Source organism: Poeciliopsis prolifica, unplaced genomic scaffold (assembly GCF_027474105.1).
Source record: "Poeciliopsis prolifica strain line A6 unplaced genomic scaffold, Auburn_PproV2 SCAFFOLD002, whole genome shotgun sequence".
Classification (NCBI taxonomy): domain Eukaryota; kingdom Metazoa; phylum Chordata; class Actinopteri; order Cyprinodontiformes; family Poeciliidae; genus Poeciliopsis; species Poeciliopsis prolifica.
In genome coordinates, this window is record NW_026562377.1 from 23,118,578 (window position 1) to 23,132,374 (window position 13,797).

The following is a 13,797-nucleotide window of genomic DNA, read 5'->3' on the forward strand; positions in this document are numbered from 1 at the left end:
CTCGCACCTGCCTTGGGCCAGATCTGTTCCCTAACTTTTTTTTTTTTTTTTTACTTGACCAAGTTTTCTCAGTAATATTTTTTTGATCAAACTCATTACTCAGTTTGAATTAAATATCTTGTTCAAGAATGTGAATAAACGATTTCCAAATTAAGGTCAGATTTATTGCATGTTTCAGTTTGAGATGCTGCTGTCAATCATTTTACTTAAGGCATTTTTCCTGTTGCTTTTAGGGGTTTCAGCCCTTTTTTCCCCAGATGGTTTATGCTAAACACTGAAAGAGCAGCACTTAAGTAAATACATTTAATAAACCTGTGATATAAATAGGCTGATTACGGTTATTCAACTTCTCCGTAGTGAACTGGACGTAGTTAATATCACTGCGTCTTTGCCATCTCTCTGTATTACACGTCCACGCTTCAGACTCCGGCTCCCCTTGGAAACCCACTCCAGGTTTTACCCGCTGCCGTTCTTTTTTTTTTTTTTTTTTTTGAAAACAACCACCTCCAGTTTGGAGGAGTGAAGAACGCAGCGGCGTCAGGGCAGCAGATGACCCGGCGCAGCAGCGAGGAGCGCACCAGTCCTCTCCCTGACGAACCAAAGGGATGGGGGGCTTCAGCCGCAGCTGAGCTCCGCACGCCTGGACCAGGGGGAGCGAGGGGCCACAGCAGCTTTCTGCCCCCACTTGGGTGACTTTTTGCTGGATTTCTGAGCCACCCCCCCCCCTCCTCAGCCTCCTCTACACAACAACATGCCATTTGCCAAAAGAGCCGTGAAGCCGCAGTCACTGTGCCGGTATCGGAGCCCGGGCGAGGTGGTGGAGCAGCAGCAGCAGGAGGAGGAGGGTCTGCTGTTCGATGATCTGGTCTCCATCAGTAACGTGGCTCTGTCCCGGACCCTGCGCCAGCTGTCGGACCTGGCCAGACACGCCTGCTCCGTTTTCCAGGAGCTGGAGAGCGACCTGGCGTCCACCAGCCAGCGGGTCAGGGGGCTCCAGGGGAAGATAGCCCAACTCCAGCAGTGCTGCTCCCAGCTGGACCCCAGACAGGAGGCAGTGCGTGAGTACTCAGCCGCTGCACACGGCGCGCGCGTCTTAGCTCCTCTTCCCCTCCGGACCTGCGCACGAGGACACATTTTTGTCTTTTTTTTTTCTCTCTTTTTTTTTCTTTAAACAACTTTTTAGAGAAAACTTACAGAACTTTCCCTAACAAATACAGCTCACTGTACAGAGATTCAGCTCGCCGTGTTTTTGTTCTTTAATCGGAAACGCGTTGTTTACGTTTCTGAAGTAAGTTTTGTTGTTTTTTGTTTGTTTGTTTTTTTTTTTGTCGCGGCAGTCTTTGCTTCACGCTCGGCCCGCTGCTCGTATGACGCCGCGTTCACCTCGTGTCAGCAGCTCTTTAAAACCAGCCGTTTCTCTTCCACGCGCCGTCCTCCGGTAGCTCCGTCACTGTGCCTCTACGACGAGCGCGTGTCATGCGGCCATCGCTGCCAAATGACGCACGTCGCTCGCGCGGCTTCGTCAGAGCCTCGAGAGGAGCGTGATTTCCCATCGACATCAAGAACAGTGTGGTGTCGGTCGGTCGGTCGTGTTTGGGGAAATGGTGGGTTGAAATGTAAAGGTCAAAAGGTCAGCTCTCCTCCTCTAAGTGCTCAGAGGCTCACATAGATTTCCCAGGTGGAGCAAACAAACGCAAGTTGGTCCATAAATGCCAGTTTGTTTGGCAGAACCGTAATTTACACTTTCTGTTCGTAAAGTTTTGAGGCTCATTCTGCGTCGTTGACGGTTTCCTGTTTGAGAAGTTGAGCGTTCTCTGGGGCTCCTCTGCTAAGGATGCTAAACAGCATCTTAGTTTGCTTATATCTCAGGCCGGCTGCCCAAAGTCAAACTGTGTTGTAGGATTCTTCCCACTTCATATGGTGAAGTTTGATTGGCCGATTTGGCAGGAACTCATCACCCTGATACCAGGGGAAGGCGGTTGGATATTTATAAAGGTGTGTGTGTGTGTGTGTGTGCGTGCGTGCGTGTGTGTGTGCGTGCGTGTGTGCGTATGTGAGCATGGCATCCACAGCTTTGGATACATCCCAGCGGATTTTAACCCACTTCACTTTAGGTTCAGCAAGTCCTTGCACGTTCCCCCAGACCCCTGCTTCCTGTGGTCTCTAAATGGGTAATTTTGCCTTGAGGTATTTATGTGTGGCATGGATAGCTTTCTACTGCAACCCCCCCTTCAACCTCCCCTTTGAAAAAAAAAAGAAAGGCCTGACCCCCTTTAAAGCCAATTTAAACACACCGCAGTACGCAGTCTGCAGAGATTCTTAATTTCAACAGCGAGTTGCTGGTTTGTTTTGCCTGCATGCATAGTTGTGCTGTGAAACGCAGGCCGCTGGCATTTCTGTTCGGTCTTGCAGACTGTTTATGTCTGATTTCAGAGCTGTCAGTTGTTGTTTGCGAGTACTTTCCCTGTGAGGAAACCTGCAGAAGTATTTCTCGGAAGAGCATGCACAAACGTCATGCAACGTCAAGGTGTGGAAAAGTTAAGCCGTGAATTTCTGAATGGATTTCTGGGTGCGATGGCGTCTCGCGTGCCGTGTTTCTGTTTTTCCTCCTTCGTTTCTTGTCAACCCCCTTTTTGCTTTTAATTGCTCTTTTCACTGTAATGGTGTCATGCGTGGCCTTTAACAACAGAACCCCGGTCTCATCTGAATGATAATGGGGGTGTAAATGGAGCGGTCCGAGGCTCGGTGGGGTGGGGTGCAGTGGGGTGGGGTGGAACGTCCACAAGGTGAAATGTAGAGGAACGCCCCGCTGAGGGGTTGTTTATCACGCTGAAGGAGCAGGCAGATGTTAAACCTGCTGTTAAAGCCTGGGAGCTGCTCGTTGTCATAAACAACCTGCAGGTAACATGGAGTTATTCTGGGAGCGCATCAAATAAACAGCATTTGAGGTGACGTTAAATATAGCCGAAGGCCATGTGGTAAAATCTGCACAGGCAGACATCTTTTTTTTTTTTTTTTTCATCCAAGATGTTGATTTATGTGGATCGTGACGTCTGCCTCACCGCTTCCATCGGATACACAGCACCTTTTCACAGTAAAAGCAAAAGCCCTGTCTCGTTGAGTCAGAAGTGAACGAAACACTTCCTGCCGAAGCTACAGTCCTTCTGCAGAGCATCTGTACCAGCTCTGCGAGAGTGCGAAGGTTTTGCCTGTTTCTTTGATAAAATGCTCAAGCTGAGACAGATTGGGGAGATAACATTTGTGAGGGTTATAATGTAAGTCTTGCCATGCATTCTCAGTTGGATTTAGGTCTGGACTTTGACTGGGCCATTCTAAACATGACAAGTATTTGATCCAAACCCTTTAGTGTGACTCAGGACAACTTTCTCCTGAACCGGCACGTAAACGGTCTTCATAGGGTTGGAGTTGTGTCATGCCAGGTGTGTTCTCGGTACATTTTGCTTTAATCAAACTCTAGTCTGCTTGTCCAGAAAGTCCATTTTGTTTGGGGAGATGTGAATGTGCAACTCAACTCTGATGAGGACCAAAAAAAAGCTAACTCTAAAATCCTAGGTTTAGGTTTGACTAAAGTGAACTCTGGAGTGGAGACCGCTCCAAAAAGCAGGAAGCGAACTATAGCGCACAGCATTCTGGGTAAATCCAGCCAAACAAACCTGTGTGTTTAGCGCGAAAGGGAGAAATGGCTCATAGTCTTTTTCCAAAAACAAAAGAGAAATCCTCCGGCCGCTAAAGTCTGATGCTACTCCATTTTCTGAAGAAGGAGGTTGCTCTCAGTGTCTTCTTCTGAGGGTTTCTTCTGGAACTTGGTGCAGTGCCCCCACAGGCGAGGAGGGAACAGGTCAAACACAGATCAACGTGAAAGCCAACAGCACCGGCTGAAAATGTTCTAAATGTTGCAACTTTGGTCCCAATTCGAAAACTCCCACTCTTTCCATGTCTTTCTCTAACATACCTCTGCCTGAGTCCTTCACAGACCATTTAGATTTGAATAAATTCCTCGCAGGTTGACTCGGTTTACTAATGAGGTGACTGATGAAGACAATGGGTTTTTTTTCCTCCACTGTACTTGCTGCGAGTTTATTCCACAAAATCCTTAAAATTCTCCACATACATGAAAGTTTGTTGTTGTGATGTGGCAAAAGCTGAGAACAAAGATAAGAGGTGCACTTTCAGCTCTCCAAAAATGTCTTTTCTTTAATCCTCTCTCTTTTACCCTCACACACACCGAACCAGAACCAAACCCGGCGCCTGGCAAATATCCCCCCTCCCCCGGCGTAGGTTAGACAGCTCTCCCATGACACCCCGTCAACATCTTCCCTGGACTACCATCAGATCTCTTCAGGCAGACTGTCCCACCTCGGAGTTTCTGGCCGGGTTTCGGGTTACCCTGGCTCAGTTTGGAGGAGTAGCCGTAATGCTGGCGGCCTTCTGGCTTCTCTGGTCGCGCAGCACATGGCTGGCACTTTGAGCGCATTCCTCATGGCAGACTGTGCCCCAGGAAAACAGTAGTTACGCAGCTCAAACTGAGTTAAACTCGACAGCAAACAGGAGAGCAATAATAATTCCTCATCCCTCTGGCACGCTGTCAGATTCTGCACAGCCATCAAGCAAAGAAAAAAAAAAAGAAGGAAAAGCAGAGTCTAATGTTGTGATAAGACGTATCTGCTGTGAAACATAAACAATTTATAAAACTGTAAAAGTCGGGATGACATAGAGCTGTTTCCATCTTTGGAGGATGAGTACATTTGTCCCTACTGTGTAATTTTTTTGAGAAAATTCATGACCACACATTAAAAATATAGCACCAGAAACATGCCTCCTCCTTTTTAAGAGTACTCTTAAGAAAACTAGATCTTCTTGACGAAATGCATGCATAAAATGAACCAAACGAATGAGAACGTTGTCCTGAAGTCACTTGGCAATGCCTGTGATTGCCCATTAATGTCAGTCAGTAGTTTTCAACACGTAGAATCAATGATTTACACATGAGGGGCCGGGAGCAGGAAGTTTCTCACTCCATATTTCAGGGCATCCCTTCGCACTGTTTTCCATCCACCAGACCAGCTCATGAAAAATGGCTGAACCTCATTAGATAATGCGCTGCAGTTGCTCTCCACCCCATCATTAGCAGTCCTGTGAGCTTCGGCGCCTTGGAACCCAGAGTTTCCCCCGTGTGGACGGCGGTAGCTCTGCTCGCTCTCCACTCCGCAGGAAAGCACGCTCGCTTGCTGACTCTGCCTTCTGAATTTGATTGACCCAGTCTGTCCATTACTGGGACTTTGATGTGCTAAGTGAGGCCTCATCGACAAGTCAATGCTCATTTTATCCGAGGTCAGTGTCGGTCAATGCTGGAGTCATCCGTAGAGCTGCGGTTAATGTATGTTGTTAGTAAATATCAAACGATCTGCACATCTGTCTTTGTGGTTGAAGTAGATCCATTTGAGACATGTAACAAACACACAAATTTATGTTGAAAACTTGATGTTTGTCTCTATGCGAAATGCCGTGTGTGGCAGAAACCACAATACAGATCACAATAAACCAGCCCCAGCGTCATATAATACTATACTTTAAAAAGTTCCACCAAACTTCATCCAAAGCCCAACAGTCTCGTCCGCAACCAGGGTACGCAGTCGTGTTTGCGGACCATTTGCATTCGCAAACACTTTTCATACAACGGTATGAAAGGCGACTCCCCTTCTGCTTCAGTGTACGCCACACCCCTATCCATAGACATAGGCAGACTTTTTGCCACTCAATTGTGCATTTTCAGATTTACATATTGAGCAAAATTTTCTGCAGACAAGCCTCCTCTGATTCAGTTTCTATCCAGGGGTTTTTATCCATTCCACAGTTTTATTGCTGTAGTAGTTATTTTGTGGAAAACTGTCCACATGTCCTCACGTTGTCAGACAAGCATACAAAAACCGCACAGTGTAAGCAGACTATCAACATTGATGTTCGAGTCCATTTTCACATAAAACACGGCAACGAACTTCTGACCAATCGTACGACACTTTGCACGGACAAAATAGTTTGACCCAGGCCTGGTGTCGAGTTTGGAAGGCGGATGCCTGTTTGAACAAAATGACGCAGTTTCCATCACAGGTCTACGTTAGTGGTAGCCGATTTCTAAATTTGGGATAAAGTATGCCCCGGCCTCAACGGGGACAGAGAAACTGGTCGGATTTTCAAAAACGAACCAGAAGTGAACCCATCCTCACAGAGAAAATCCTTCATGGCTCAGAGACTGCAAAACGTCTGTGCAGACCTAATTATGAAGTTCAACAGACACAAAGACTTCTAATAACTCACACCAAGAAGATGACAAAGGTAACTTGGGTCTGCAGCCTCTAGCTCTCTCTTCTCTTTCATTAACAGAACCATTTGCATACTTCTGCAGGTCTGGGCAACCAGCTATTGATATACTAGTCTTGCTAATTACAGTGCAGATTTCAAAGTCTTTGCTCAGTCATTCCTGCGCCCTCCCTCTCCATCCTCCTCTTCACAGGCATGCAGTGAGAGAACCTCAGCCAGACTTGATGCTGCAACGTCTTTCCTTTCATCTGTCATACAGTTGATGTCACTAAGTTTTGAAACTAAAGCACATGCATCGATGAAATATTAAAAGTACTGTTGATGTACCGTGCAGGATTGAAGGTTTCCTACCAACCAGGGTCTCCGTACCTCCGGTGGATCCCCTGGGCGGCAAGTCCAGGCGGTTTCTGCTGAACTGCTCTTTCAGGTCAAGCATTCCAGAAAGCCAGTGGCCAGGAAACCACACTGCTGCTGCTTCACTTCTGGGACCTTTTCCCCTTAATTGGCCTTCAGTGCTTGTGTCATTAGAGGGTGGGAGGGGGTAGAAACCAGAGGCTGGGGTTCGTTTATTAAAGGAGTCACCATTCAAATGGAGGGTAAGGCATTTCATTGCCTCGCTTGAGAGAAATGTGTGACTTATTAACGTATATCTTGCGGTGAGACCACTGACCAGAACAAGTGTTCCTGAGTCAGTTCCAATCCTTTGGCTCGCCGCCTGTATATTTTCAGGTGAATGTGCTAACATTTGGACACCTCTGTGCCGGCGCCAGTGTGAGAAGAGTTTCTGCTTTTGTAACGTCAGATTCCTTCAGAGGATGACGAGTCTTAGTTTGTTGTTGGAAATGGGAGATTTATTTTTATTTTGTCAAGGTTGCTGAATTTATGGGTCATGACAGGATACCTCACCGCCCTGAGATGTGGAAGTAAAATGTCTCCCCCACTCATGTAAACTTTACCCTTATTGGAAACATTTCCCCTTCTCTCATTGTTTATGTAGTTCTGAGTGTGGGACTGAAACACCAGGGGTATAATTAAAGTCCGCGCTAAAGTAAAAGGTTATCTGGGGGGGCTAAGTCATCTACCCACTGACCTTAAAAGCCTGTCGACCTCCTCACCGCCCCTCACCCCCATCCATACACACACCATCGAAACACAAAAGCTCTGACACGGCCGTCCCCATTTTTTCCCTGATCACTGGCCTTTGAAATTAGAGTGGATTTTGACATGATATGGGTTGGCCACAGGTCAGCAAACCTGCAAGATGCAGAGCAGGGTCTGGTCTGACTGAACTGCCACCGTTAACTCAATAAAGTAAACAAAGCCTTCGGTTCAGGTTGCTACCCCTGACTGGAGATGAAGTGAGCCATGAAAAGCTTTGTGGCTACTTTTTTGAAGTCCTTCTTTTTTGTCTTAAATCTCCTGTCACACCGTTTCCTTTCTTACCAAGTATGTTGGCATCTTGGTAGGAAAGATGCCAACATCTACATCTGCATTCATCTTTTATCCATCCCCAATATTGTTATCAACCAATGTTCCGAGCTGCAATATTGGTATCGTATACCGATATGAGGCTGTATCGGTTGAACACCTATAGTATTAAGCCACGTGAAATAAAACCCCTTTTTTCCCCGTTTCTGGCCGCTCGCCATCTGCTCAGCCTTCAGTCCAAGCCCCATCTGGAGCCGCTGTTCCTAATGCTGATGCAGAAACGACTCTTGCTTTGCCAAATATCAAATTTATTTGCTCTCCAGATCTTAACTTCAGGGAGTTTGTGTTTCACTAGCTCTCGCCGCATTCCTTTCCGTGGCAACCTGGAGAAATACGGACAGCCGAGATGGACCAAAGAAACCATAAAAACTATCGGCTGCTCTTTGTTTCTCCGTCGCAAGACAGAAGCATTTCGCTCTGCTAGCGCCAGCTTCCTTTCCCCCCCTCAGCCTCTATACTTGAGGTCATTCGATATCCCCCCTCGACTAACGGCACCGTCACAGAGGCATATTTAAAGGTTATGTAATAGAACTGCGAGTGAATACGCGTCTCTGGATCAGGAAGGGAAGATTAAAAAAGAAACGAAGGAAGGCTCTTATGATCTCTCCTGTTCCAGACTGTTGGAGGAGATTAGTAGGAAGCAAGAGATAAAGGATCTTATATTAGGTGACGAGTCACAGCTTTTAAAAAATAAAAGCTTTATGGTAAGCAAATCCTCCCTCCCCCACTCCCTGCTCTGTTTAAAAGGCTTTACTCTTTCCAACAGAAACTTAAACCGGAGCAGTGAACCGTAGAGCGTTTTGCGTACGCACCACCGTCATGTGAATTCAAGCCCTTTCGAAAGACACCCTCATGCAACTCCACCGAGCAGACAGAGGACAGAAATTGATACTGAAGCTAAATCCCAGGAAGGAAGCACATGTGGGTCTGTGGTCTCTGCCATGCAGGTGTTTAGACTGGGATCTGTGGAGGAATGTGAGCCACCCCCCTCCTCTCCTCTTCTCTCGTCCGCGCCGCTACGTACAGCCGCACACACCAGCCATGTTGAGTCTTTCAAAGTTGAAAGAGCCTCTTCATCCATCATCTTGCCATCGTGCCAGTGCTGCAAAAAATGGGAAGCACCTGTTGGATATCAGGGTATGTGAGCATAACTTCACAGGTTTAGGGTTGAGTTTGTTTTTTTTCTCCTCTGGCACTTGGATCTTCTTTCCGTCTAAAACTGCCTGTTCCCATCTTAATCCCGATCATCTGACTGGAGCAACAGGTTCGTCTAGATTTGGACTACCGATGACAACAGGCTCACGAGAAACGTTCAACATCAGAAAAAAAACACGAAGTAAACGTCACGCTGACGCCACGTTAACACACTCGCTCGCGGCAAAGTTTGCATCATTTATTCATTACATTAATGTACAAAGTCTCATAAAAAATATCAGTTCAGTTGGACATATTCTGCCCACAGTGTGGAAGCATAGCCTGGGAGTTTTTGCAATGTGAGTTTTTTTTTTTTCCTCACCAAGGAGCCATTTAAGAGGAAAATGCTGAAGCATGGGGTGGAGACAGCAGTGGTAGCCATGTTGGCCACAACTGTCACTGAAATGTTTTACTGCTGCCTTGCCTTTCCTTCTGCTGTTCCTCTGCATGTGTTGTTGCATTAGCCAGAACAACAACTCTAAACCAAGAGTCTCAGTTAGTAGGAATCTCCAGTCGAGTTCAAATTGTCCCTCTGGAAAAACAAAATCCGGAACTTCTCTCACTTAAGGCCAAGTTATTTTTCTTTTTCTTTTTTCGCGCCGTTGTCTGCTTCCAGCTGTTCTGGTAGCATCCTGTGGGCCTTCTCATGTCACACTGATTTGTGCTTTTAGCTCCGGTGGTTTATGTACTGACTGGTTCCAACCTACATTCATTAACAACATGGAGTGTTTGTCGGTGAGCATCGGTGACCTGGAAGCTGACGTCTCGGCGCTCTGACTTTTGTCACGTTTACTCTCTCAAAATATTTCTGATTTTGCGATTTGTCTGCATGGGTTTTATGTTTCCGCTTCTCAGACGTTCACCGGAGTGTCGTCGCTGGCACAAGCATGACGAAGAACAGCGGAGCTAACCGTCATGCAGGGTTATGACATGGCACATCTTTCAGGCCTAGTAAAAGTCCTTTCATCACCTCAGCTGAGAATATTTAGCTCTCAAGATTTCATCAGTGAAAGTGAAAGTTGAACGACATGAAATAAGCCTGATAAAACCAGATTATTCTACCTTTGAATGTGAAGAAGTCTTTAAGAATGTGAAACGTTTCTTCAGTATTGAGGACTCTGTCTGCTTTTGAAATAAGCAAATAGTTTAAGTCCTGATTTACATAGTTTAGATTTTTGTCCTCTTCATTGTGCTTAACAGCCCAAACAAGTTCACCCCTGTTTGACTTTTGCTTCTTCCTCCTTCATTGCCTTCCTTTTTAAGGGATCTGTTCCTCACCATCTACATTCATCTTTTATCCTTGCCAGTAATTTCTGTGCCTCGGCTCCCTCGGGCATTTTTCATACTCCGCTCTCTCTAAGCTCTCACTCTCTGAGCATCTCTGTCTCTATTGCACTCTCTTTTCTCTTTCTCTCTCCCAGTTTCTTATTTTGGGAATCAGCCAGTCCTGCTCCCAGCAGCCCCACTGGCTAGAGTGCTGGGATATAAAAATGGATGACCTGCCCTCCATTATGCTCCTCGAACAGCGCTCAGCTTGAAACATTTAGCGACCCTAAAAAGCGGTGCTTTCACGCTCGGCGTGAAGATGCGTTGATTAATATTTGATCCAGTTTCCCCAGGCTAACGCGTACCTGAATCACACACCTGCCGGGCGCCTTTCTAAATCCAGAATTCAAGCTTTTCTGTTTTCTTGGCTTGTGGCTCATCACAGCAGTCAAAATAAAGAATTCATTAGATTTCCCAATAAAGCTTTCAGTTTCGGTCTGACCATTTTATTAAGCTCATGACACAAACCTCCACAAACAGACAGACAGAGAGAGAGGGAGGGAGGGAGAAGCTTTACAAGAAGTCCACCACTGCGTTTCCAAGAAGTTGTTTCTCAAGACCCCGTTTCCAACGTACAGACTCACTGCTCACTGGGGAGCCAATGGGGACTTCCACTGACATCCGAGCGCTGGAAACACTGGACTGAATGAGGCGCTGCATTGTTGCGAGGCACAGTGCAGAAACAGTTAAAGGCCCGCAGCCCATCTGTTCAGATTCTGACATACCACGGCGTTTTGGCTCTCCGGAACCGTCCTGGTTGGCAAACTGCTGCGTAATCCGCCATTAGAGACTGCAAGTACGTTTACTGTACACCCGAGAAGCCAGGGGATAGCAAAGTCCGTCAGTCATCAAGAGCAGGGGTAACACCCACTTCATGAGCGCCATTAATGGCTGGGAAAAGGAGGAGAGGGAAAAAAGTAAGACGATAGTTTTGGTCAAACCCAGATTTATATCATCCATCAAAAGCTGCTGAACGGTCCTTGTGATGCGTTGCCCAGTCTGTGTTGGCAACCCCTCTCTACACCAGGATCCATTCATCGTCAAACAAGTCGCTGCGAAGTTTAGACTTCATGTCTGGCTTTGTGTGACGCTGGATCACATCACCCTTTATCAGGATTTCAACTCTTCCTTCGAAAAGCAATCGTAAAGTCTGATGAGCGTAATTTGTCCCTAACGTTAACTTTACAATACATTTATGCAGTGCTAAGCCCTTTTCGGTCGCTTGCGAGTGAGTCGCGATATTTTCCCGCTCAGTCTCCAGAGTTTCGGCTGTCTCCGCTGCCAGACCCCATGAGAAATAATTGCCTTAAATAACTTTTTATGGCGAGCCATTCATGGGAAAAGCGAGGGCCGGTGTCTGCGGTTGCGTTACAGGACTCACGGATGGGGAACCCTGCTTTGGATCAAGGACTTCGTGGAGTCTGAACGGAGTGTTATTACTCTCTGGCTGCTCTGGAGATGGCAGCTTGTCGGGCCGGGTGAGGAGGAAAGCACCCAGAAGGTGCGCCTGGGTCCTTACTAGCCGAGAAAGTCCCCATGTGTTGGCCGCCAGCCTGGAGGCTCGTAAGCGCCGTGGAAGGTGTCTCATCGGAGGCACACCCTGTCCGTTTAGGAATACTGCTAAAATCTAACCAGATGTGTAGATTTGTTTCGTTTGCTGTGATTTCTTTCTTTTCTTTTTTCACAGAAGAACAGCCCACAGCTCTTGGATTAAGCACTCTGTTATTCAAACACACTAGAAGATTTAGATATAGACATGTTTTCACTCAATCGGGAAAATTGCTTCTGATGCAGAATGAGGCGGGCATCTCTCAAAAGATGACCGTCTTACAGGAAAAGTTATTTTATTTTATTAAAAAAATAATTAAGTTCTGAGTAGTCTGTTGAAAAATGTTTTTTGGCAAAAGATCAGTCAACCTTTGCACATGTTTATCACTGGTGTTTTGATGACTTATCGTCGGTGGTGAACTCTCTTTGAGGTTGGAAGGTCTTCTTGCCATCGCCCTAATCTTTAGCTCCCTCCACTGATTCTCTAAACTGATTCTTTAAGTTTGCACTCTGGCATAGCTGCTCCGAAATCCTAATATTAACGCCATTCAGAAGACAAATATTGATCAGCTCAACCCTCTTTGGTTCTACAAACCTACATATGCGAGGTGGATTCATAATTTTATTAATAATAATATTTTTGAGTGCATTTCCTTTAAGGACACACACATCGGTGTGCTGCTGGCCTTCTTTCTCCAGTTTTTGAAAAGGATTGACCAGCCAATATTGACTTTAGCTGATTCTGATGTGTCTTTAAGAACCGCTTGCATAAACAATGTAAACAATCTTTCTGGCTATCGTGTTGCGTCTTCATTATTTATATTGGGAGCAGAGGTGATGTCACACTGTGTGTGACAATATGGTGTGAGAGAGAGCAGGTGCTGTAAAAGTACTTCTTTAAAACAAAGCTAAAATAATTACAGAGGTGATCTTTTAAAATCCCTTTAGCATTTTATTTTAGCAGCTGGCTCGGTGAGCCTGGTTGCCACAATGAAAATGCAGACCTTTAATTCTGTTTTCCAAATCCAAAAGGTTCCTTGACGAGCTCGAAAGCATGAAAGCTTAATTAATGTAATACTTCCTGTTTTCTGTGGATGTACAGATTTTTGTTACAATGTTTGCCTCTTATCCTTTGGCACCACTCGGCTCAATGCCACTCGGTTCTTAGGTGTGGTGCATTCACTGATCAGAGAAAAGCCTGGATTATTTCCAACCGACCAGTCACTGCTCAGGCCTGAAAATCAGCCTTTCAGCAGATATTTCAGTTTTTTTTTCACACGTTTGGATTCTTAGTGGGTGTTTGTTGCTATAGCTTACACTACTGAATAAAGTTGTTTTTTTTTTATCTAAATTGGGTACATAATCCAAGTTTATCTGTTGTTTTGTTTGTTTGTTTTTTTCTCTTTTTTATTTTTGCAAGGTCGTTCCTCCTCTCTGCGCACTCCAGATTTGACTAGACGTCCTTCCAAAGCAGCCCGGATGACTCTGGCATTTACATGTTTCGTCACACGTGCTCAAATGCAACTCGGCCTTCCCCAAAAGCCGCGGCACACAATCTGCTTTGCGCGCAGTCGCATCTGTATCCTCAGCCCCGAGAACGGGAGGACATGCGGGGATTTCCGTCCTAATGACCTGCTTCTGCCACGTTCCAGAAGCAGGTGATCCCTGAAGAGAAAGTAAACAGAAACATGCCTGCATTATGAAACCGACTATAAAGGTGGATGAAATGAAAAGCGGGTTCTGAATGACTGGCTGCCTTGAGGTAAAGGTCTGGCCTGCATACCAGCTGGCTGGCTGCTGAGTCGCTTTTCGGGGCCCCTTTGCCGTTTCAGAGGGAGTCGGGGGGTGGGCACCTGTCCATTAGAGCTGGGAGTCTCTCTCCTCCACCTTAACACCAGCCCC

At 46.2% G+C, this 13,797-nt stretch overlaps 1 protein-coding gene across 1 annotated transcript in view; it reads left to right on the forward strand.

Moving 5' to 3' along the window:
- Positions 1-569: 569 nt before the first annotated feature.
- nhsa (Nance-Horan syndrome a (congenital cataracts and dental anomalies)) overlaps positions 570-13,797 on the forward strand; it is a 62,499-nt gene continuing 49,271 nt past the window's right edge. The window contains 1 exon segment of the mRNA XM_055055716.1: positions 570-1,058. Within this exon segment, the coding sequence (XP_054911691.1) occupies positions 752-1,058 (307 nt within the window). The 5' untranslated portion in view covers positions 570-751.